Below are 26,790 nucleotides of genomic sequence, written 5' to 3' on the forward strand. Positions count from 1 at the left end.
ATATTCACAATTATGGCAGTGGCAGCTGATTTTAAAGTTGGCATGAAACAGAAGACAAGTTACCAGGCCCGGTGTAGTGACGAATCAAAAGTCCCCCGAAATCGGGGGACTTTTAATAGGCACTCTCTTCAGCGCCTGTTTACAATTCCTTCAAAATCATGTTATGATAAATAAATATGAATTTCACTTCACAATCATCTTTCAATGTAATTACTTGTTAAATTAAATGTTAAATGTTCAAATATGTTGTTAATTTTACACATGGGCTCGGCTCGCTTGTTTGTTTTCTTAATCACACCAAAAGTGAAATGAATAAGCCTCAGGCTGAAGAAAATGCATATTTGAAATGAAAAAGTAACTTAGATTTTTTGTTGTAAATTGAATAAGCAATGCGTTTCTTTACTTGAAAAAGTAATCTGATTACGTAATCAAGTTTGTAATGATTTACCCACAGCACTGGACATGGGCCTAAAGCTATTAAAAATTAATTAATAGTAATAATAATAATAATAATAATAATAATAATAGGCCTAATAACAATAATGTGCGGATAAATCATTTATAATGAACGCCGCTATATTTGATCCGCTAAAACGGTCAATTTTAATTTCATGGTGATTTAAAAATGCGTAACCCATAACTTTCTGGTTTGTCGGTTGGGTTGTTTTTAACCCATCAACATGTGAAATGTAGAGCAAATCACCATGAAAGGCGTCTGTTGTAAATGCTATTCAGTGCTCGGCCACACGGCAGATCATTTTAACAACTGCTTGCTTATTCTGGAAGTGTGCGCTTTAGTTAACCGCGCTCTGTGATAGGGAATAATAGACTGTATGGCCAGCGGTGAGGGGGCTGGAGCTCACTTGAACAGCCCGTTATGGAAGGCGAGCAGCGGGATGATGATGGGAGATCGTGGACATGAGCGCGAGAGCAGCGGGAGCGCGCGGGTTCGGCTCGGGATGCGCAGTGAGGAGGAAAGACTCCAGACTTTCCACAACTGGCCCAGAGATGTGCCCGTTAGCCCCGCTGAACTGGCCCGGGCTGGCTTTCACTATCTAGGATACGGGGACACGGTGCAGTGCTTCTGCTGTGATGGGGTCCTGAGACACTGGGTTCATGGAGACACTCCGTGGGGGGAGCACGAGAGGCACTTTCCCTCGTGCGGCTTGATGATGGGCAGGGATGTGGTTAATGTTCCGCTGGGCTCGTCCGACTCTGTGGATGGGCAGCTGTTGAGTCAACTGCAGCGGCTGACCATGGACGAGCAGGTGCAGTCCGACCAGGCGGTCTACCCGGAGATGGAGTCTGAGGACACCAGGTTGTCCAGCTACCACAACTGGCCCACAGGGGCATCAGTGCAGCCCGACGCGCTGGCGAGAGCTGGCTTCTTCTTTACAGGTCCGTCTCAGACTAAAAGGAGGATGAACGTGGTTTTGGGAAATGAAACTGAAATGAAATTTCACGTGAAAATCATGAGTGGGATTGTATGTGGTTTCGATTCTGACCAAAACTTAGTTGCTTGCTTCTGTTTTCTGCGCTCACAGTCACGCGCACGGTAGTCATGCGCGCACTGTGAATGAAGGGAATGAACTAGAGAGCGCGCGAGCGCAGTGCAGTGAAGCGCGTGCCGCTCATTATTCTGAAAGCAATAGTGTTTCTACTTATTCCTTATAGGCTACAAATCATATGCATTAAAAATTGAAATATCATTGTATGCTCTCATTAAAGAACAATACAATTAATTGTGTTAAAGGGAAAGTTCACTTTCAGTTTACTTAAGTTATTTCAAACCTGTATGAGCTTTGTTATGTTAAACACAAACGAAGATATTTTGAAGAATGTTGGTAACCAGAAAGCTAACGCAGCAAAATAGTTGACAGAGTTTTCATTTTTGGGTGAACTGCCCCTTTAAAATAAAATCAAGTGTATTAAAATAAACCCTATTATGTTCATTTATATATGTATAAAACATTCTACTTTAAAGGTATTAATGATAAAGAACATTAAATTGCAACTAAAAACTGAATAGAAATGGCAAAGATGATTTTATGCAGTTTTATATATTTTACTCTCTTTATAGCCTACAGTATCGTGTTTTTGAGAAGATGGTAATAAGTGATAATGTTTTCTTAGGTCATGGTGACAATGTGAAGTGTTTCTTCTGTGATGGTGGTCTGAGGAACTGGGAACCAGGTGATGACCCTTGGGAGGAACACGCCAAATGGTTTCCACGGTGAGTGCTGGATTATTTCTCTTCTACTGAAGTTTGTATCCCACATTAAAATAAGTACAATACAATGTAATCAATGAGTACTGAATGTATACAAACACGAATGGATGACGTTTTATTGATTTTAGTGCTTGTGTGTTCATTATTAATTTGGTCTATCTTGTGCTTCCAAAGATGTGAATATTTGCTTCAATCCAGAGGACGGGAATATGTGAGCAATATTCAGCAGTCTTACTTCAGCATGAATGAGAGAGTGGTAAGTAATAATTATGCATCTAACCATCAGTTTATGGTCAATTTGACAGCTATGATTGCCATGACTTTAAATGTTTTATTTTGTTTTAAAGGGTGGATCACTGTCATCAACTGCAGGAAACATTACATCAGGTGAGTCACGCCATCAGTTCTTTTAAAGGTATAACAGTGCAGGGGTTTTCAAATGTTTAAATGCTAACGACCCCCGGAAATGATTATCCTCCTACAAGTACAATGGCAGTCAATGTGTTCAAAATCAAAATAGATATTAGACATAAAAGTCAATTATAAGTCAAATAGGATCAATTATTTTCAAATTTGTTTGTGTAGGTTTTTTTATACTTTAAAAAGCAGGCGTAAGCAAACCTACTAAACACTGACGAGAACGGACCGAGAGACAACTGAAAATGAGGGCTATATATGCACACCCTAAAGGGCCGTTAACACGACACCGTTTTCAGCTAAAAACTGAAAACTTTTTATGTGTTTTGGCTTTTCATTTACACGACAACAGCGTTTTTGGGGCCTGAAAACACCAACTTTTGTTTTTCAAAAGTTTTTTTCAGGTAGTGTTTATTTACAAAGTGTCATCACCAACTACGGGCTTGGCATAAATAATACAGCATTTTTAGTCGTTTACACGGATCCGTATGAACGGGACCATTTTGACAACGTTTTCGTCTTTATGCGAAAAACGAATTTACTACATTTTTAGTAGGCTACATTGTTGTTTTGTAAATGTATCCTAACTCAGGTAAAATAGAAACCTCACACTACAACTTATTTGTTTTTTTATTTCTTATTTCTGGTAAAATAAGTATATTACATATAGTAGGTGAATTAAGGGTGATTGGGACATAAGGTCGAATGGGACAGTATAACTATACAGAGTTTATTTTCTCACCTAATGGGTGAAAATAAAAACTTTTTTGCTGAGCCCTAGCGGTGAGACCACATAACCAAAATTTGATGCCCTTATTGGTGTGACATCCTGTAGGTGGGCGGGGCATCAAACAGGAAGTTGACCCTGAAATGAACTGAGGAAAATGACATTAGCTTTTGCTGATCTCATAATGAGGTCTTGATAAGGTCATGATTTTGGGTAATTGGGACAGTGCTTAAAGGCTTTGGTAGTTAAGAAAATGATTAACCTTGCAATAGAGAAGCATTGTTTATGCTCTGTATTCTCTAAATCATTGGTTCCCAACCTCTTTATTTGACTAAGCCCTAATCACCCACAAAAATATTCATGAACTACCTAGGTTTTGCTCAAATAAAACGGCCTAATTCTGAAAATTCAATTCAATTCAATTCAATTCAAATTTATTTGTATAGCGCTTTTCACAATACACATTGTCTCAAAGCAGCTTTACAGAAATTGCATTTCGGAAATGTACATAGAAAAATACAGTTAGTTAATCAAGTATTAATTTATGGCATAACATATCGCCGGCTTTGAGTCGTCTCTTCACAGGCGTCGAGTCGTCTCTTCACAGGCGTTGGGGCATCTGAAGTCTCCGTGAGAGGCTGGATACAAACTGGAGCTGACGAACGCTATTTACCTCGGGACTAGCGTCCCGAGATAACAGCAGAAAGGCAGATGGGAAATAATTAGCATAGCTGATGTTCATAATGTTAATGCATTCGAACCGATTCAGCAGTATCAAAGGTTAAGCATTAAGTGAATGCTTGGTTAAAGAGATGCGTCTTTAATCTAGTTTTAAACTGGGACAGCGAGTCTGAGGCTCGTACAATATCAGGAAGGCTATTCCAGAGTTTAGGAGCTAAATGCGAGAACGCCCTCCCTCCTTTAGTGGACTTAGATATCCTAGGAATGACCAGAAGCCTCGAATTTAGTGATCTTAAAGAGCGCGATGGATTGTATGGCGATAGAAGGTCTGTTAAATACACAGGAGCTAAACCATTTAGGGCTTTATAGGTCAGTAGGAATACTTTGTAATTGATACGTAACTTAATAGGTAACCAGTGTAGAGATGATAAAATAGGTGTTATATGATCATATTTTCTTGATCTAGTAAGAACTCTAGCAGCTGCATTTTGCACTAACTGTAGCTTGTTAATTGAGGATGTAGGACAGCCAGCTAATAAAGCATTACAGTAATCTAGTCTCGAGGTCATGAAAGTATGAACTAACTTTTCTGCATCAGAAACAGATAGCATGTTGCGTAGCTTAGCAATGTTTCTAAGGTGGAAAAAGGCTGTTCTTGTAATATATGAAATATGATTTTCGAAAGTCAAGTTGCGGTCTAGTATAACACCCAGGTCTTTTACTGTAGTGGATAAAGTAACAGGACATCCTTCTAAATTAAAGTTGTATTGTAAGGGATTTTGTGGGTAGTTTTTTGGACCAATAAGTAGTACCTCCGTTTTATCTGAATTTAATAGCAGGAAATTACACGTCATCCAGCATTTTATATCATTTAGACACTCTGTCAATTTAGATAAGTTAGTGTTTTCATCTGGTCGTGATGAGATATATAATTGAGTGTCATCAGCATAACAGTGGAAATTAATTCCATGTTTTCTTATAATATTACCAAGTGGCAGCATATATATTGAGAATAGCAGAGGGCCTAACACCGATCCTTGCGGCACTCCATAGTCTACTGACGTTATCTTTGATTTTTCCCCATTTAGACAGACAAAATGGTAACGGTCTGATAAGTAAGATCTAAACCAGCTTAATGCCTGTCCCTGAACACCAGTGTAGTTTTGTAGTCGATCCAGGAGTATTTTATGATCGATAGTGTCGAACGCAGCGCTTAGATCGAGTAGAACTAGTATTGAGATACAGCCTTGGTCAGAAGCTAAAAGTAAATCATTTGTAATTTTAACTAGCGCAGTTTCTGTGCTATGATGCGGTCTGAATCCCGACTGGAATTTTTCATAGATATCATTTTCTTGTAAGAAAGAGCACAATTGAGCGGACACAATTTTTTCTAGTATTTTAGACATAAATGGAAGATTTGAGATGGGTCTGTAATTTGCTAAGTTATTTGGATCTAATTGCGGTTTCTTAATGAGAGGTTTTATTACTGCCAGCTTGAATATTTTTGGAACATGACCTAAAAATAAAGACGAGTTAATAATATTAAGAAGAGGCTCTTCGACTACAGGTAACACTTCTTTCAGTAGTTTAGTGGGTATTGGATCTAATAAACATGTTGTTGGTTTAGATGCAATGATAAGTTTATTTAGCTCTTCCTGTCCTATAGTTGTAAAGCGGTGTAGTTGTTCTAGAGGGGCCATAATTGAGGCTGAATCATAAGACATCATAGAGGATTGTATATTTACAATTGTGTTTCGGATGCTTTCTATTTTCTCATTGAAGTAATTCATAAAATCATTACTACTATATTGTAATGGAATATTTTGCTCTGGTGATGTTTGTTTATTTGTTAGTCTAGCCACGGTGTTGAATAAAAACCTTGGATTATTTTGGTTATTTTCTATTAGTTTGCGGAGATGCTCAGCCCTTGCTGCTTTTAGAGCCTTTTTATAACGTGACATACTGTCTTTCCACGCGATTCTAAAGACCTCTAAATTAGTTTGTTTCCATTTACGCTCTAAGTTACGAGTTTCTCTCTTGATTGCATGCGTAGCACTGTTGTACCATGGTGCTTTAGTTTTCTCTCTTACCTTTTTTAATCTAATTGGTGCAACAATATCTAGTGTACTAGAGAACATGGTGCTCAAACTGCTAGTCATTTCCTCTAGTTCATCTGTTTGTTTGGGTGCACTGCGCAGCTGAGATAGATCAGGTAAGCTATTTGAGAATCTATCTATAGTGGTTGGAAGGATTGTTCTGCCTGGTCGATAACGTTGCGCAACGTGACAAATTTCAGCAGTACGTATTATACAAGTTACCATGTAATGATCAGTGAGATCATCACTTTGCGGTATAATATTTATATCAGTTGGATTGGTTCCATATGATATAATTAAATCTAGTGTATGATTTAGACGATGAGTGGGACCGCTGACGTTTTGCGTGACCCCAAAGGAGTTTAATAAATCTGTAAACGCAGTCCCTAACGCATCATTTGTATTATCTACGTGTATGTTAAAGTCTCCAACAATTATTGCTTTATCGACATTGACCAATAGATCTGAGAGAAAGTATGCAAACTCTTTTAGGAAATCAGCATAGGGCCCTGGAGGTCTATATAGGGTAGCCAAGGCTAGAGATAATATGGATTTGTTTCTTGCATCTAAGAGCGTAACATTTAGCACAAGTACTTCAAACGAATTAAACCTGTGACCTGTTTTCTGAGTAACATTAAGAATATCTCTATAGATTGTTGCAACCCCGCCGCCACGACCGATCAGACGGGGCTCATGCTTATAACAGTATCCTGGTGGAGTAGACTCATTTAGACCGAAATAATCATTTGGTTTAAGCCAGGTTTCAGTAAGGCAAAGTACATCGAAACTATTATCTGTGACCATTTCATTTACAATAACCGCCTTAGGTGTGAGCGATCTAATGTTTAGAAGACCTAGCTTTAGAAATTGTTTTTGTTCACTGATATTTAGATTTTCTGGTTTAATTACAATAAGATTTTTGCTAGATCCTACACTAGATTTATTGTTTGGCCTCACTAAGCGAGGAATAGACACAGTTTCTATATAATGTTCTACACTACTTATATCAATTAAGTTGGGACAGCAAAGACTGTGATTTGGACTTTGACTTACTAGTCATATGGTGTGTAACGTCTTGGAGATGTTGTCGGACAGAACAGCCGCTCCGATTCTGCTGGGGTGCAGGCCATCAGCACGGTAGAGCCTAGGTCGCTCCCAGAACAGATTCCAATTATTTACAAAGAGCAGTTTCTGTTCATTACACCATGACATTAACCATTCATTTAGAGCAAATAATCTACTGAACCTTTCTTGTCCTAGTCGGTACGTGGGAAGCGGTCCAGACACGATGATAGTTGCTTCAGGCGATGTGCTGCGAACCGTCTCGATCAGGCTTCTGTAGTCCTTCTTCAGAACCTCCGTCTGCCGCAGCCTGATGTCGTTCGTCCCGGCGTGTAGGACCACAGCTCCGACGCGCTCGTCACCGTTCAGGATCTCGGGAATCTGTGCGGCGACATCAAGAACACGAGCACCAGGAAAACAGTGAGTGCGCACCTTACGCTTACCTGAGGTAGCACGGACATGACGGACCATGGAAGTGCCGATGATCACGGCGGCGTCACGTTCCGGCTCGCGAAGAGGGGAGAAGCGGTTCCGGGTGGAGATCTCGAAGACCGGGAGGGGGGGGGAAGTCCTTGGTCTGGTCCTGGCTCGTGTCTTCCGCTGTGGGATCACCCAGGGTCCGTGGTGTTGCCTCGGTGCCGGAGTGAATGAAGGCAGAGATGATCGCGTCCTCCTGGGCAGAGAAACGCACGGAGTAGACGAAGTCGGAGTCAAAAAGTTACTAACCACTGACTTGTGAGCATCGGCGCGTGATGTTTCGAGCGTTGATCGCCGATCTCGCAGCTCGGCTTGCTTCACCAGCAGAACGCGGATCTGTTTCTCCACCGACTCCAGCTCCAATCGTACCGAAACCAGCTCGAATGTGTCCTCACCTGCACTCAGAGGTAACGTTAGACACACATCCGATATGTTCGCCATTATAACAGATGAACAGTAAATTAGTAGTGATACTACCAATATCACTACTAATTTAGGACTGAAATGATGGATATAACACGTATCCTTTCAGTCAAACGGGTGTAAAATGAGAGGGTCGATAGGCGCGAGGCCACGCGTGAAATGCTAGCGGGCTAAAGGCTAGTAGCCGAGATTCGGAAAGTTGGATCTAAGTAGCGATATCAAAGCAATCCGATTGTTTTTTATAAGGAATAGTGTCGAGGATAAGTTCACATGATATAAAAATAGAAAGTGCTTGTTTATAAATGAGTGGTAAAGAAGAAAATCAGCGATTAATGAATCAATTCGACGGAGCTCCAAACACAAACACAGATCGCACGCGCATGCGCATTTTCAGGCAAAATTTTGAAAATAGAAACACTATAGTTCATTTTTTTTCTGATTGTGTTGCAGTAATAAACCATATGCATGTTTCCAATAAAGGTTTGTGAGTTTGTGAAACAGTTAATTCATGGAGGCACCCAACATCTCATCCAAATAACCCCCCCTACCAAAAAAAAAAAAAAGATTTGGATGAGTTTACCTAATTTTTTTGTAAGTTTTGTTAGAATTTTTGGTCCTGAAGCATTTTTTTAATTGTTTACTTGATTTTTAAATGTTTCAATGACTTTTGGCCTTCGTTTACCTCCATTACAAGTGTTGTACTGTATGAATTGTGGGTGGATTTATAAACATTGAGAAATAAAGTTAAACAGAAATAAAGATGACTCTAAATAATGAACAGGAAAAGCAAAATTGCATACAGAATTATATCAAAGTATGAACTAACTTGTGCAATACAGTAAATATGCTTAAATTAATGAAAAGATGTGCTGTCCCAATCACCCAAACGTTGTGTCGCAATCACCCAAATATTACCAGAAAAAAGGTTTGGGCTCAGTTTACAGAAATCAATTCTGATTTCCTTTGATTATTTTAATTTCTTCTATGTAAAGCACTTTGAATTACCATTGTGTATGAAATGTGCTATATAAATAAACTTGCCTTGCCTTGCCTTTACATAAAAGTGTATGTAACACATCCTTTCATTAAAATATAAAGATATTTTATCTTAAAGGCCCACTGAAGTGCTTTGAAACACGCAACATTATTTAGTGTTGACTTAATTTCCACTGAAGGCCCCTTCCCTTTTTTAAAACAGCAAGTAGTGTTTCTTTTAAATATTACAGCTCGGCCAGAGCCTTTTGAGTTTGGTAAAGCCACAGTTTCCTCCTAATCTCTAACCGGTTCCCCTCCTGATCTCCTCAATATCGCTTTAAAACAGCATTCTGTGCAGAATTCAAACGGGTCCGATAATTTAAGGATTGTCTGCAATTCTAATGTCCCGTCAAATGTTCCATTGCTGTGCGTCGTGCTTGTGTTCTATGGATAAACAGACTCTTATGTGTGTTTATTACACGGCTTTCTGGAATACTTGATTCTGATTGGTCATTCACAGCATTCAGCAGTCAGATATTTCTGAATAATAACCATTGTCCATGACACAGAATAATATACTTGTCCTGGAAATCCATGTTTCCAACATAGCAGTGCTCGTGTTCTGTCTCTCTGCAGTGAAACAATACAACAACAGAAAAATCAATATTCCCTGTATTTATTTTTGGAGCAAAGAGCCGTGTAATAAGCAGGATAATATCAGGTTGCGTTTTATGCTGCTATGCATTTTATGTTATTCCTCAGGTGTTGTTTTTATTGTTCCAGCTCTCACAATTTTCTTTTCACCCAGACAAATGATCTTCTCTTCTTCTCTGTCCTCACCAACTAACAATGATCAGTGTAACCCTAACTCGTTTGTGATTTTTGAAGCTTTAAATCACTGTAAGCTGCTGGCAAACAAACATATCTGAACTGATTCTTTGCATGAATCACAGAATAAATAACCTGCGGCAATATTTTCCTAGAAGGAAGGGCTCTTTTTAAGGAGAAAAGACTGCATTAATGGGTTATTTCAACATTTTCTACTCATATTCTAATTCATAGAATTGTATTAACCCAAAGGAATAACTTAAAACTAAATCCATAAAATGATTCAATCCACGCCTGACACAACCCTTCAAGGTTTTGTATAGAACCTTTTCTGCTAAGAGTGTGAATAATATATTGTACACCCAAGCTCTGCTTACACTTCTCCTTGCGACGACAAAGGAAAGACCCTTTTTGAACATTTTATTGCATTAAGCAAATGACTACCCCCTTAAAGACCCGTTTGGCATGTGTGTGTTCCTGCTGGCAGAGGTGTTGGGTGGGCAGAGCTCAGTGGCGGCGGCCATGTTGTCTCCTGTGGTGCAGGCGGTGCTGCAGATGGGCTTCCAGCGCTCACTAGTGGAGAGTCTGGTACAGTCACGCTTTTTACTGACCGGCTCACACTACACCTCAGTGTCTGACCTGGTGACCGACGTCCTGCAGGCCGAGGAGGAGGAGAGGCAGACCGGCGAGCCCAGACCAGGTGTTTACTGACTCACCCCTCATTCAAAACAGAGCAAACCTATATTTCATAACCTAAAAGAAGTTCACATCATGTTTACATTATTTAAAGGCATTGTTCGTCCCAAAAGGAAAATTCAGTCATTATTTACGATTTACCCTGGTGTTGTTCTAATGCCACATGCCCTTCTTTCTTTTTTGGACCACAAAAGGAGAAATAAAAAAGATATTCAGCTTGCAGATGTCTATATAATGGCAGCGAACCTCACAAGGAAGAGCATTCTGGCGTTTATACATCCTTCATGAAACGCATTTTTTTCTGAAATGTCAGATGTTTGTCTAACATTTTTTTAAATGTTACTAACTACTTGTTTCTGACCATTCCGAGAACATTTAAAAGCGTAATGTTTTCTCTAAAATTTGCATAACCGAGAGAGAAAAAAACCCCCTGCCTGTTATGGTTATCAGAAATATTAAGGCTGTCAAATCGATTAATCGCATCTAACATAAAAGTTAGTGTTTATATAATGTAAGTGTGTACATATATATTATATATACTACATTAATTTGAATGTTTTTTCTATGTAAACAAGTTCTAGATGGACACATTTGATTATTGCATTGCTTCGTGCCTTTTTTCTTGCTTGAACTGTCAAGAAAATGACAAAATTAGATGTTTTTAAATAATGGCTTCTTTTCTATTCCGCCCACACCTTGTGTTTGCATACGTAAGGTTTGAAGTGACTTAGTTAATAAGTAATGACAGAATAAAAAAATGTATTGCATGAACCAGTACTTTAACGTAACCTCTTGGAGTCTTGGAGACGTTACAGTTTTTCTGTTTCTTCATGTAATCACAGACAGACTCGAAGAATTGTGAGATCAGCTCATATCGGCTGTTGTCAGACAAAAAAATCTCACTGGATTATTACAATTAATGGCAAAAGCAATGTTTGGAAATGTAAACTGACATTTTCTACTGACACGCTACAGTTAAAGATATAAATAACTGCCTTAAAACCATCCTAACGTCCCTAAGACTTTTGCACATTACCCTATATTGATAGCCATGTGTTGTTGATTAAAAAAGAAATGTAATAAAATGATGTGTGCTGTTCGCTCCTCTAACGTGTGGATGGTTTGTTCCCTCAGAGACTGTGGAGAGTCCGAGAACATCAAGAACGCCGGAGAAAGGTCCATATTAACACGCTCTTATTGCACTTATAACGTGTGTGTGTGTGTGTGTATATCTTCTTCTCTCTATCTAGCCTCTGGGATGGAACAGATCGTGCAATCAATCATCTTAATTGACCCAGGTTGAGTTGAAATGTCAGTGTATTTGTGTGTTTTTCAGTGCGATCCGATCTGAGTCCAGAGGAACAGTTGAGACAGCTTCAGGAAGAGAGGACCTGTAAGGTGTGCATGGACAAACTCGTCTCCATGGTCTTCATCCCCTGTGGTCATCTGGTCGTCTGCACCGACTGCGCAGCCAGTCTGCGCCACTGCCCCATATGCAGGGCGGTCATTCGGGGAAGTGTGCGTGCATTCATGTCCTGAAGCGCAAACACATACACAGTTGCACTACTGTGTTATTAGCAAGAACCGTACTTTACAGTCTTTTAAAGAATATGTAATGCTGAAAAACACTATACAAATGGTGTAATCAGCTTCCAAATCAGCATAAGTGTTCTTTAAAAAGAAATATTGCTTGATATTTGGCTATACAATTAGGTTTAAAAAGTTGCAATATGAAACATTAACATGAATTTCAGAATGTCTTAGTATTTTTTCCCCCTTGATTGAATTACAACATCATTTCATCTGTTGGAACATCTGTACAAAAATGTACTTATTTGATTTGTGATCTAAATAAAAAGTACAGGATCTTAATGATTTTATGTAATGGAAATCCTAAAACCTGATGATTTTCAGGTTTAAATTGGATTTAAACCTTTTTGAGATTTTTTTTTAAATCTTAAAAACATAAAATGGAATTTATAAGAGATCATATTTTATAATAATCTTATTTTATTATCATTGTATCAACAGATTGCACTTATATTTTCATGAATAAAAATGATTTGCATTGGACTTCTTTGTTTAAGCTCTGCCTCTGTTATATATTACTCACTAGGGTGACCCTAGCAGCAGTTGTGAAGCACCAGTGGTTTAGATCTCAGCATCACTGATGCACGCAAGCCCAGCTCACTTTAGTGATGAAACAAACTGGGCCCGTATTCATGAAGATTCTAAGAATCCTCTAAGAAAACTTTTATGTAGGAGTCTTAGCTTAAGAGCGATTCGGGACCGATCTGAGAGCAACTCTGAGTTGCTCAAAACTCTCAAAAAAGAGACAAAAACTTTTGTCTTAGTGAGGAGGCGGGGTTGACCCCGTTGCTATGTATGACACAATCTTCTGAAGACTGTGATTGGTTGGTTGTCCAAGAAGGGAAAAAAGAGTGATTTTAAGTATAGGGTCTATTCTAAGCCTTCACTTTGAAATTACAAGCCTTTTTTTCTATTTGACATAGGACATTATATATGTGTATATAAATCCTTTTTTTTTATTAACCATGCTGTTAATTTCCTATAAAGTATCTGATTGGCTTAGAATGAAAAAAAATTGTTCCGCTCTTACCAATTACACTTATTGCTGGCACAAGGCCATGCTTAAAGGAAAATTTGGGCCGGGTGTCAATAGCGTCTTATTAAGGGTTAAGATGCTTTCTTAATTACTTTTTTCTTTACTAGGATTTTTTCTTTAATTTTAAGAGTAAACGCCCACATTTCTAAGAATTTCCTTAGAATTTTGTCACTAGGAGCTATTCTTTGCATTAAGATTCTTTATGAATACGGGCCCTGATCTCCTCGAAACTCAGTAACACCACACACCCCCTGCTGGTCAAACTTCTGTAAATGCAACAACAACTTTTTTTTTTTTACAAACCACTTTCTTGTAAGTGTAAGCTATTAAATACAATCTACAAAGCATCAAATAGTGTCTGTGTAATATAGATTTGTACCGCGCTCCAAAACACTGACAACAATATCAACGAAGGCTTCATGATCTCAATGGTGGAAATATCCGTGCAATTGAGTTTCACTATCGACTTCGTCAATGGTTGCAGCCCTATAAATGTCAGAGATTGGGTTCTAAACTATGACCAGATTTCCACGTTTGGTGTCCCATTCCTTGTTTTACAGCACGTTCAAAAAGAAAGAACTACAACGCTTCTTAACTGCATGATGATGAAATATAAAGAATGCACGCTACCGTTAAAAATCATTGAGGAAGAAGAAGCAGCTTCGTGCTGCGCGCGCAAGTGGACAGGAACGTCATCGGCGTTCTGTTCACTGATTGGATACTGTTATTGTACTAGCCGAACAGGATCACACAAACACCACCTTAGCAGTACGAGTGTTATACTTCACATGATAGCCAGTCTGATCTCAACCTGTGCAGGTTAACTGAGCCTAAATATTATACAGACCCACTGTAAACAAGGAGCTTCAGTGCCACGGGAGTGGCCCGCGAACATAAGGTATGCCGTAACTCAACGGATACACGAGCTAGTGTTGACATTTAGTGTGCTGTCTGTCTGTCTGTCTGTAATAGTTGCAGTTGTGCCGTGTCATGATGAGTACAGGTTTCTGATCATTACATCACTGCAGCAGCGGGTTCTTACCAGTAAAAATGAATTCATACTAAATAGGTTTTATAGAATAAAGTGATTTATGTCATGAATTTATCAAACTATTTTTTTTTTAAATGCACTTGGACACTCAAATATGCACGTCATGTCATTGACCCATAAACAAAAATGTATATTATCATTTCATGATATAATCTTTCCAATAACAGAAAAATATATATCAGAAAGTCTGTATCTTACTTAAAAAATACAGATTTCTTGTTAAAATCTGTGGCATGATGAATAATGACTACAATGTGTTTCATTCTGATTGTAGATTTTCTGCTATGTCTGTCAAACTGGAGGATGTCCTGAAAGATGAAAACCTGATCAAAAATATAGAAGAGATCGCAAAAGACACAGCGCTTTTACATGGGGTGTTGATGCGGACCAAAGAAACGCCAAACTCTCCTGATGTAAGAGCACGTCATTGTTTCATCTGCTTGAAAGAAATGTAATTTAGACATTTACGAGCACTATTCATCCAAGCTGCACAGAGGGCAGTTTTGCATTGCACATCGAGCTAAAGTAATGAAACTCATTCCACTGCAACGGGAGCGACCTGCTCTTTTCCCGTTCATGTAAGGTGGCACTGTAGACTTAACCCAGATCTAACCAAGACTCCTAGATAGTCAATTATTCCATTAATACAAGCAAAGATGATTTCAAATGAGCGTTAGCATTGAAACACAAACTGACAATCTCGTCACAGAGTTTGCAGTTGATTCACAGACACGTCTGGAATTCTGTTTGTCCTATGGTCGTGTTTTGTTTCTGGATTATGGAGAGTTAGTTCTGCCCCATTGAGTCGATACTGAGCAGAAACCCCTCGTTTAGAGAATCAGGAGTGACTGAAGCGCTCTGCTGGTGTCCATACATCCCAAATAAATGTGTGTTTGTTGACAGGTGGTGAGTTATGCACCTATCACATTGTTTCCCACACCAGTGCCCAAAGCACTTTTTCATCAGGCACTGGCAGTACAGACACATTTTAACCGGCTGGTGGACCGAGTGAGCCAGGATCCCAGCTTTCTAGAAGAAACTCTGGCCAGGTATGATACAATTGCTCTATTGTTGGGTTTTACTAAACTAGGGAACTGACGTGATTTTTGGGATGTGTGATTTAAATATAATTATTAATTCAATCATAAAAATGTAAAATCGCAACAAATAAATAAAAGAATATCAATATAAAACACTAAAAAAATAATGAATATTTTATTTTTACCTGGATTTCATGCATTACTGACATCAGAGAATTGTAAATGTGAGATTTTAAGTTAATAATTCAAGAAAATATTTTAGGCCAAAGAGTTGTGGCTGACAATTGTTTTTTACGAAGCCTTGCCCTGTTTAATTGCTAATTGAGTATCCTTTTTCTTATTGCCTTATTTTGTACATGGTTAAACTTTACAATAAGGTTCATTAGTTAACATTAGTTAATATATTAGCTAACATGAACTAAACCATAAGAAATACATTAGTTACTGTATATGTTAATCTTTGTTAACGTTAGTTAAATAGTTAGTTTACCCAAAAAATGAAAATTCTGTCAGTAATTACTTTCGTTTATCTTCGGAACACAAATTAAGATATTTCTGATTAAATCTGAGAGCTGGATCACTCCTCCACTAGGCTTCTAGGTAATTTCATCTGCCAGCCCAGAAAAGTTAGTTAAGACATCTTTAAAATAGTCCAAGTGACTACAGTGGCTCAACCTTAAGTTTATCAAGTGACAAGAATACTATTTGTGGGCCAACTTTTTGTGAAGACTTTATTCAACTATTAATCTTCTTCCGTGTGGGCCACTGACGTGAGTTCAAGAGAGCGCCACGACGCAAGTTCACAGTGCATTAACTATTGTTAACAGGATTTTAATAAAGTATTAGTAAATGTTGAACTTAACAAAGAATAATAAATGCTGCAACACAACATACATTTTAATGGTGATATTTATTAATTTATTAATGTCATATGTTCTCCTATCTTGTTCTCCTTATATCTTAATATGCAGAGACAATCAAAATATTGCTCTGATTGTTTGTGAAATCATGACACTTAACACTGATTCTGCAAATGGCATGAGTTTGGGGCGGGACAATCTGTCTGTCCAAACAATGGCAGTTTTTTTTTTTTAAACCTGTTAGTATTTTGCAATTCCATCTAGTGCCACTAGAGGTATTATATGTCATATAATATTTATTTATTTATTCTTCAACAGCACTATCAAGGTTGACGATTTTACAGCCAGACTTTTCAGAATATACAAACAAATTCAACAGGAACGTCTAGCCCAGGTATAATAATTTACCAGCGGTTTGTTGATTAATTTTAACTGTTACACATTAGAAACTTTTACTTCACTGTTCATGTTCTATTATAGATGTTGTACAGCTGACTTCGTATAAACGTAATTTTAATTACCTAATTGCAGATGTTCTTTAGATACATATATTTAAACTATAGCTCATGTCTTCCTCAAGTCAATAGTGCTGGGCCTGAATCGCTCCGATTACATGTTGGACCACAGACCAGGCGGCGGGACGTCTCTAAAGCAGATTGAAATCAACACTATTGCTGCAAGTTTTGGCGGTCTTGCTTCACGGACACCAGATGTCCATCGGTAAGTCTGAGCAAAATGGTCAAATTGAATCTCCCAACAGCTCTAAAAAGTAACTCCCCTAGAGGAGATTGTGTATTAAAATGATGCATTGGTTAAAATGATGCATTACTGATTATACCATGGTCTGGGTGAATACTCGATTCTGATTGGCTGCTGGGTGTCCATTTAAAAGTGATAGAGGACACCTAGTAAAGGAGTTCTGGTGAAACTGACTGTTTACCGTTCGAAATAAATAAATAAATGCACTGGCTACATCAGCTGTGAGTAACCATAGCAACAGGCAGTCAAATTATCCGTTTACAATTTATTGTATCAAAACAATCTAGTTAGCCGTTATACATAGCCTAAAAAAATAACTATGCCTACCTGTGTGTTTTAATCATAGGTTAAAAAAAACGAAAGTGTAACGCCCATGGCTAGACAAGCTTAACTTACATGAAAAAATATATGCTAACTTTCTGGCTCGTAAGTTAGCTAAACTGAAGGGTTCTACGAGCTGAGCGGACTATAAATATCTCCGGTTGCTAAATAAACCGTCAGGCGTAACAAGGGAATCCTGATGTTTGTAAAAACTTTAGATATATAAAATATAAACTAATGTTTTAAAAATGTGTCATTTGGCAAGTGACCATGGTATAAGCGGGTTAATGCCCTTCATGGTGTCCATTGTCTAGGTTCACGCCTCGGCGTCGTCCATTAACACCTGACAATGGACACCTCGTCGGGCATTAACCCCTACATGATGTTTATCGTCAGTTCTGTGATCAACTGTTTCTCAATCCTGTAAGACACATTCTGAAGGTCGCAAACCTACCAGAGGAGTGTGATCGTGTTCTCGACAACAACCCAGCGGCAGGTCTGGCGAGAGGTTTGGCCATGGCCTGGCAGCTCTATGGATCTGAGAGGTGTGTTAAACATTCTGCCTTGAGTTGGACAAACAGAAAGTGTGGGGTCGGTGAGACTTTTCAGTGTTGTTGAATGAAGTCTCTTCTGCTTACCAAGGCTGCATTACTTACGACTGATGTTGTCCCTTACAGGGCTGTGGTTATGTTTCTGGTCGAGGATGTTCAGAGAAATATTTATGACCATCGATACGTAGAGAATGAGCTGTGGAAAAGGTACAGTGTGTAGTCAGATAGTTTGCTATAATCAGAATTCATTGTCAATTTATTTTACATTAGTTACTATAGAACTACATTAGTAATTACTGAGTAGCAGTCGTGAGCAACTTGTAAGTAATGTCTATATGTATTCCACTGCCTGTTATTAATAATACATGTTAATTAGCGGTGTTTGTGAAGCAAAGCATCTTTTATAGGGACAAAAGTGATGATCTGTTGTGTTATATGTACAGAAATGTCCCTGTAATAAGAAGACAGTTTGAAGATGTTTGCAGAACCGGATCTCTGGATCAAAGCAAGAGGCTCTTTGTGTGAGTGATTGTGATTCAATATCACACATTTCTCATCTGTCCAACACATTAATATTAAAATTGTAGAATACTTGAGAGCAATGTTTAGTCAAAACTAGGGGTGTAACAATATACCGTGTCACAATATATCGCAATACAAAAATGCAACAATATGTATAATGGATAGTGAAAATCTGTATTGTGTATAGTTCACCCAAAATAAAAATTCTGAGTTTTGGTGTCAGTACTACATTAAACTACTATATATAATGTTGCCTATAATGTATAATAATGCAATGGGGGAATATTTGTGGCTCCTGATAATGCCAAATGTCTTATGTTACCAGTAAAAAGTGGCCTAGATTATTTTTAAATATATCTAGTGAGTGACAGAGTGCAAGCATATTCGTCTAAAATAATTCTGTATTTTAGAATCAGGATTATTTTAATTTGGTGTCAATATTGTCCTGTGCATTGGGTTACCAGTACCAAGTCCAAGCCTATTCATTTACACCCACAATGTAATACCAAATTTAGCATTTAAATCAACAGTACATTTTTTGTTAACCTTTTATCATGTCTTGGAGTATCGCAATAATATCGTATCGTGATATGTATCGAATCGTGACATGAGGGTATTGTTACACCCCTAGTCAAAACATTTAAATGACTATTTTTTCCTACTTCAAGACTGAAATTGTGTCAACTGACAAACATGTCAATAAAGACCTAATTTTTCAATTCATGCAGAGATGGCCGTGAGATAGCTATTGTTTACTTCCGTAACGGATACATGCCCCAAAACTACACCTCAGAGCGGGTGAGGACATGGCTTTATTTTCCTCTTCTCAGAGATGTATGTGGTGTGATCAGTTTTAAATGTTGTGTGTGACTCAAACCTTTATGTTTCAGAGCTGGGAGGCCCGTCTGATGATGGAGCGCTCTCTGGCGGTGAAGTGTCCCGACATCAGTACCCATCTCGCTGGAACAAAGAAGGTGCAGCAGGAATTGGCCCGGCCGGGGGTTCTGGAGCGCTTCTTTCCTGACGAACCTGAAGCAGTGGATCAGATTCGGGCCACTTTCGCTGGGCTGTACACCCTGGACATGGTAGGGGAGCAACACTGTAGATGTGGGGTGCTGAATCCTGCTTGAGTAGACAGACCCTATGATCAGATCCAATTCTAATGAAGCTATTCAAACTCTTATACAGTAGTCAATGAATCAACAGAAGACTCAAAGTAGTGTTGTCAAAAAGGACTGAAATTTAAAAATGACGATACCAGCATTTCCCTCTAGCATTTTGAGCACTGTTGAACAATTTTTTTAAAAACCTCTGATTGGCCATTGTTTTGCCGCGCTCAACATAGATGTCTGTGATTGGCTACAAAGATCAACAATGACATCTTTGACACTCTCCACCGAGCGCTTACACAGATACACACGGGAGCGTTTAAAAGTAGACGTCTATCAGCGGATCCCTGATATATCCACTGATAGACGGAGCCTTTGATAGATCCCGCTTTCAAACACTCCCGTGTGTATCTGTGTAAGCGCTCGGTGAAGAGCATGTTTTTGAAGCGTTGATCATTGCAGCCAATCACAGACATATATGTTGAGCGTGTCAACACCTTGGCCAATCACAGATGTAAAGGATATATCATGCAGATGAACTGGCACACATCCTCAGTGATGTATCCGGGGGTCATTGGGTGTTTCAGGTCTTTCAACATCAGACACCCTCGCCCAGGTGACCCGGCCAGTGTTGATCAGACCCCGGCCTGCGTCCCAGCAGCAATTGCCCACGGTTCTGCCCTCTTAATCCAAAGCCACCTTGTGGCTTTCTCTGCAGCTTCGGTTGCGGATCTGATCGGCTTTCTCTTCGCTTCCCCTTTGATGCCTAGGATTTTAAACTAGCTGCAGAGTGATCGCCCTGCAAATCCTCTGCAGCCCACCTCCGGAGGCTCACAACGGGTTTGCCAGCCCTGCCTCCTACACTCTTCAACTAGCTCCTGGTACTTGGCGCGCTTTCTTTCATTGGCTTGGTCCATGCGCTCTTCCCAAGGCACAGTGAGCTCCAATAGGATCAATTGCTTGGTAGAATCTGAGACAATAATCATGTCTGGACGAAGCCTTGTGGATATTATTCTAGTTGGAATCTTTAGCTGTTTACCAAGATCCACTTCCAGTTGCCAATCAGTGGCAGTAGTGAGGAGGCCGGACTTAAGCACCTGGTTGTGGCGCCAGCGATAGCGCCCATCTCCAAGGGCTTTTGGACAGCTACTAAGGAGATGCTCTATGGATCCCCTTCCTGGACAAAGGGGCGGGAAGGTGTCTCAATTTTGCCCCAGATATGGAGGTTTCTTTAACTTGGTAGGACATCGTAGACAGTTTGGACTAAGTACCTGATACGATGGAAGTCTCCTTTCCAGATGTCGGCCCAGGTAATCTTACATTGCTGAACCTTTTCCCATTTAGTCCAAGCTCCTTGCTGTCCCATTCCCACCATCCTGCTAGCTCTGACTTCCTCCACGCCCGCCCTCACTTCCTCCTGAACAAGGTGTTGAGGCTCTTTACCTTGAGCATTGTCAACTCTTGTTACCGGGAAGTAGCCAAAGAAACATATATGTTCAGCGTGTCAACACAATGGCCAATCAGAGACATATATGTTGAACGCATCAATGCAATGGCCAATCTGAGGTGTTTAAGAATCCATTCAACAGCGCTCAAAATGCTAGAGAGAAATGCTGGTATGGTCACATTTTTTAAATTTCAGTACCGAAATCGGTACTTTTGACAACTCTAACACACAGTATAGTAGGGTTGTCAAAAATATAGATTTTTCTATACGTATTGATACTGAAATATCTGAAACAGTTGCAATACTCATTTCCGCTGTATCGATACGCAGAGACCAGCTGCGTTTTCTTGCTCTCTCTTCACTCCGAGCGCAAGTTGACACACTCACTTCTTCTCCCTCACTCTCATTCGGTCCCGATAAATATTGTTGGTGTTACGAGGCCTGTACTTCAGTGCAGGATTGCGGGTATTGCACATAATCTTACTCATTCCTGCAGGTTTCAGGCTCACACCGAAAGCTCGCACACACTTTTCCACAGCTTATTACGCTTTAACGTTCAAATGCACAAAAAATTATGTCAAAATACCTGTTTTGTACGGTGGCCGAGAGAGCTCAACGTGCTGCAACTTAAGAAAACACATGCAAATAGTAAAAAACGCATGCAAATAGAAAAAAACTCATGCAAGTAGAAAAAAACACATGCAAATAGAAAAAAACACCTGGAAATTAAGAAAACATCGTCATCAGTTTCATAACACACGTGTGCTCCAAATACAGAAACGGCGCTGCAAAAGTTCACAACACAACCAAATACAGAAACGCACTGCAAATAACACAAACCACAACGGAAATGTTTCCGGGGGAACCGAATAAGTGACGAACCCGGCTGGGACGTGCGTACAGCTCAAAATTCTACTTTATTTTATTTTATTTATTTAAAAAAAAAATTTTTCGCAAAACATACAGAAATTACATTTTTATGACATACAAGATGTATACAATATACAAAATGTATTAACATTATGTTCAATGTCATCAGAATACGAATGAGAAAAGAGCAATGAGCTGAAAACTAAAAATAAATAAATAAAAAAGATAGAGAAGCAGAACATGAAGGAAAGATGTTAATCTATACATCAGTTACACTGTAAAAAAATTTCATGTTATGTTTAGTTTTCATAAAGACACTGACACACAGATATTTGATGCATATTTTAAAAACAATTTGTAAAGTAAAAAAAAATAAAAAATAATTTGCAACCGTTATGTTAACAGCATTATATTTCTGTCATCAGAACAGCTATTCAGCTGATGGACAACGTGCTGCGTTGTCATGGGAACATCCCAGGTGAAAATAATGAGGAAATGACTTGTCTTTCATTGCTCCCTTCATCAAGTGCGATACAAACGGCTACATAATGGCACACTAGTGCCAAGCTCACTCCAAAGTCCACTTGAAGAGCTCTGCCGTCTGAACTGAGCATAGGGATGCTCACGAGCAATAAGCACGTCCCAGCCGGGTTCGTCACTTATTTGGTTCCCCCGGAAACAGTTCAGTTGTGGTCTGTGTTATTTGCAGCGTTTCTGTATTTGGTTGTGTTGTGAGCTTTTGCAGCGTTTCTTTATTAGGTTGTGTTGTGAGTATTTGGAGCACACGCGTGTTGTGAAACTGATGAAAATGTTTTTTTAATTTGCAGGTGTTTTTTTCTATCTGCATGCGTTTTTTTTTCTATTTGCATGCGTTTTCTTCAGTTACAGCACGTTGAGCTCTCTCGGCCACCGTAGTTTTGGCAAATATTCATGTAAACACAGTCAGTTATGTCTTAAGTGATTGTAAACAGATGAGTAAGAAAACGCATGTGTGTCAGTATTCGATTAGTGCATTGGGTCTCAAAGTGACAGCAGCCTAATAAACCTGCTGCTGTCTGTCATTAATGTTCATCAAAGAACAAAAGAAAAAGAAAATCACTGACTGAATAACTTTTGTAACTTTGATTGTAAGGATAAATATGCATTTAATTTATAGATTGAAGAAGAAAATCCAATGTTATTATACATTTGATTACTTTAATAAAGTTCTGCAGTATTATAACAAAATCACCCCTTTGTAAAAACACAAACACATTGAGTGAGCAAACATTTAGGTGAGACAATTGCAATGGTAATTGATCAATGTTTATATGCAAATAAAAGTCTAAATTAAATTCTGTTCATCATATAAAGCGATCGTGTCTCTTCACAAGACTTTGATTAAAACGCTGGATTCATATGGATTACTATTATGATGTGTCATGTACTTTTTGAAGCTTGAAAATATTGCCTAGAATGTCAATGGATGGACAAAACATTGAGATAATATTATCCCCATGATATCAAATATCTTTTTTTTCAGGATATCGTTTTGAAGTTAGCTCTAGTATTTTGACAACACTACAGTATAGAGATTTATGGAAAGATGAAAATCTGTATTTACACATGAATCGCTATCATAAAGCGGCGATCACATGATTAGAGCACACACAATTTCTACGCACACTGCAACGCTCGTATCTGCTACTTGGCTGTTCTCAGCTGATTTTGAACCGAATAATGGCACAGAAATGACATAAAAGTTTATTTTTATTGTAATGATATGCTAAACTTGTTAGGAACTAAACTTTTAGAAAGTTTGAACGTTAGAAGCAGGTTTGAATACCACTGTTGACTACTCAACGGTATTTTTATGAAACCGATTTTAAGTGGTCGACCTGTTTTTGCACAGGGAGAGGACGGTGATAAAACGGTGGCAATGGCTTTGGCCAATCCTGATCAGTATGTACTGAAACCTCAGAGGGAGGGAGGAGGTGAGTATTCACAAGTCATGTCCTGTGTACTCACTCGCATATATGTCACAAACACTTGCTCAGAGGTTTCCTATGTCGCAGGCAACAACATTTACGGCAGTGAGATCTGTGAGGTGCTGGAGAACATGAAGAACTCCAGTGAGAGGACAGCCTACATCCTGATGGACAAGATCCGGCCCGTCCCAGTCCCGAACTACCTGCTCCGGCCCGGAGCTCCTCTGAGACTGAACTCCTGTCTGAGTGAACTGGGCGCGTTCGGAGCGTATGTCAGGTGGGATCAGTGCTTCAACAAAACACATACATCTTAAAAACACAGGGCCCTATCGTACACCCGACGCAATGCAGCGCCAGGCGCGACGCAAGTGTGTTTTGCTAGTTTCAGCCTGATGCAGTTATCATTTTCACGTCATGCACCATGTAGTTTAAATAGCAAATGCATTTGTGCGCCCATGTGCGTGCTGGTCTGAAAGTGAGGTGTGTTCAGGCGCATTGTTGGGGCGTTGCTATTTTGAGGCAACTGAAATAGACCACCATTGCACCATTGACCAAATGAAAACCTGGTCTAAAGTCAATGGTGCATTATTTTTATTTTTTTGTTATTTACAGAGCGTGTTAGTAATGTGCGCCTATAGGCGGGTCCACAAGGCGCGTACACTTTGTCCCATCGATGGTCTGCTTGCGTGCTTTAACCTCGTGCACGAGCAGATCTGTTTCCTCGCTAGAGAAGCGTTCAGTTTTTTCGCTTGCAAATTCCACCGTTTAAATATCGAATCCGCCATGGCGCGAGCGCAACTGGCTTTTAAAGGGAATGGGAGATGAGACTCTGATTGGTTTATTGCACGTTACACCCAAAACACACCCATTACTCATTAAGAGAATAGGGACAACCCTTTTAGACCATGTGCTTAGATTGTTAAAATAGGGTCCAGTGTCACAGCAAATCACTGCATCTTTTTCACACACACACAGGAAAGGCAAAGACGTGGTGTTTAATGAATGTGTGGGCCACCTGCTGAGGACCAAGAGCTCGGAGCACGCTGATGGGGGCGTTGCTGCAGGAGTAGCAGTGCTGGATAACCCACTGCTGGTCTGAACTACAGCACCACACACTGGACCGGAGGAGAATCACATACCACTGAATTCCCATGATTCCTTTTCTGTCTGGCATCTGTTTTTATCTGAGATTAGTGTTGAATATTCCCTAAAGATGCAGTAGTGTCGATCAATGGGGAACCTCATGACTGAACCGCTGATTTTGTGTACATGTTTAATACCTCATTAAATGATTCATTTGTTGGGAGTGTGTGAGTAGTCAGTTGTTTTATAAAATAGTTTTTTTAACGCCATGTTTCTTTGTTCAGTTACATAAACTGGTAACTGATTTTATTAAACCACACTGGAAACTTTTTATCATTGTAACCAGCATTTATGGTCAAACAATCAGATAGTAGTTGATGATAATGATTATGATCATGATAGTCTCAGTTAAAGCTGAACTGCAGCACAACTGTTTTCTGAATTCTTTAAATTAAAAAAACGAAAAAGAAACCGTTTTCTCATTTTTCTACTTGTAATATGAAATCAAGAAAACGACTGAACGAATGATAAACGGATTGACGCTGAAGACAGAAGTAATGACGCTGAAAATTCAGCTTTGATCACAGGAACAAATTGCATTTTTAAATATATAAACAGAAAACTTATTATAAATCATAATATTTTCACAATATTACTGTTTTTACTGTACACTGTTTCATCATATGAATGCAGTCTCATTGAGCATAAGAAATGTCTTTCAAAAACATTACCAATCAAACTTTTGAACGGTAGTGTAAGAGTGTATTCACACCTGCCTCGTTTGGTTCGATTGAATCGAACTCTAGTTCGTTTCCCCCCTTGGTGCGGACCTTTTGGGCAGGTGTGAATACAGCAATCGAACTCGGGTGCGGACCAAACAACCGAACCGAGACCCAGCTGAAGAGGTGGTCTCGGTACGGTTCGTTTACGGTGTGAACATGAACCGACCCAATTGCAAGAAAGCACTGCGCCTTTGAGTTAACAGGCTTCCGTAGTCGGAGTTGCGTTATGGGAAAGTGATCTGTTGTAGCCGACTATATTCCATACTCTAAAGAGCATTGTACAAACTTGATCCAACTTGTTAGTGAAATGGGTATGATGTTTGTTGATGTACAGCTAGTAACATGCACACAACACTCCATATCCAAGATAAAGTGTCTTATTTTTGGGGATCCCAAAAATAAGATAAGTGACAAATAAGACAAGACAAAAATAAGTGTCTTATTTTAAGTGTCCCTTTTTGTGGGATTTGTATTGTAATAAAGATTTTGTATTTAAATTCAAAAGCTTTTTTACAATTCAAATCCCCCCAAAAGCTGTGGAAAAATATGAAGTCACAGAAGGCAACATTACAGATGTGTCAATTCATGTTGGCTACCATAGAGAATGCTACATGCAGTACGCTAACAAAATAAATATGGAGAGAGCCAGCAAGAAGAAATAAGAAAGTACAGGAAGTTGAAGGTTTGGAAGGCAGCTTTATAGTGGTTAAGTGTAGTTGTTTGACCTCATACGTTTGGATAAATCATGGTATAAATGCTTAGAATCCTTTTTAACCCCAAACATAAATTATTGATATTTACATCTCAGAAATAGTGAAAAACCATACATATATAATTATATAATGTAATAACATATATTAAGTTAATTATTATATATTTATTCTTATAAAAGTTGAATATGTATTATCTTAGCATGACTATCTTTATAACTTAATGACAATTCAACTCTTTTGGTCAAGCAGGCCTTAGTAGTAATATATATAATGGTAAAACATTTAACATATCATATTAACAACAATAAATAGATCCCTCTGAAACTATGCACACAAAAAATAAACCCTGCCCATGTAAACCCTGCCAGGCCAGACCATGGATGTATTAAGAGGAAGGCCAGACATAGCCCTGTGTCTTAATTGGCATTTTAGTCAAGGTAAACTAATAAAAGGGTTCTATAGACACAGCAACATCTA

The 26,790-nt window shown here is 38.9% G+C and overlaps 2 protein-coding genes across 3 annotated transcripts; both read left to right on the plus strand.

Annotated features, from left to right (window-relative positions):
- The first annotated feature begins 781 nt into the window (after positions 1–781).
- birc7 (baculoviral IAP repeat containing 7) lies at positions 782–12,685 on the plus strand. Of its 2 annotated transcripts, XM_077213988.1 has the most exons (7): positions 782–1,398; positions 2,134–2,233; positions 2,405–2,486; positions 2,578–2,617; positions 10,404–10,616; positions 11,747–11,788; positions 11,949–12,685. In XM_077213988.1, the coding sequence occupies exons 1-7, from the start codon at positions 834–836 to the stop codon at positions 12,149–12,151; spliced, it is 1,245 nt and encodes a 414-aa protein (XP_077070103.1). In that variant the 5' UTR covers positions 782–833; the 3' UTR covers positions 12,152–12,685. The 2 variants fall into 2 exon arrangements, with proteins under 2 accessions (XP_077070103.1, XP_077070104.1); XM_077213989.1 differs by lacking the exon at positions 11,747–11,788.
- A 1,258-nt stretch (positions 12,686–13,943) lies between these two features.
- Positions 13,944–25,041, plus strand: gss (glutathione synthetase). The gene is made up of 13 exons (XM_077214127.1): positions 13,944–14,136; positions 14,564–14,702; positions 15,193–15,338; positions 16,508–16,583; positions 16,770–16,909; positions 17,698–17,814; positions 17,947–18,027; positions 18,264–18,341; positions 19,071–19,140; positions 19,233–19,427; positions 23,660–23,741; positions 23,823–24,012; positions 24,711–25,041. Exons 2-13 carry the CDS (start codon positions 14,574–14,576, stop codon positions 24,832–24,834), a joined length of 1,428 nt encoding a protein of 475 aa, XP_077070242.1. The 5' UTR covers positions 13,944–14,136; positions 14,564–14,573; the 3' UTR covers positions 24,835–25,041.
- Positions 25,042–26,790: the final 1,749 nt, after the last annotated feature.

Source organism: Siphateles boraxobius, unplaced genomic scaffold, assembly GCF_051911475.1.
Source record: "Siphateles boraxobius isolate OS27281-9 unplaced genomic scaffold, OSU_SipBor_1 68, whole genome shotgun sequence".
NCBI lineage: Eukaryota > Metazoa > Chordata > Actinopteri > Cypriniformes > Leuciscidae > Siphateles > Siphateles boraxobius.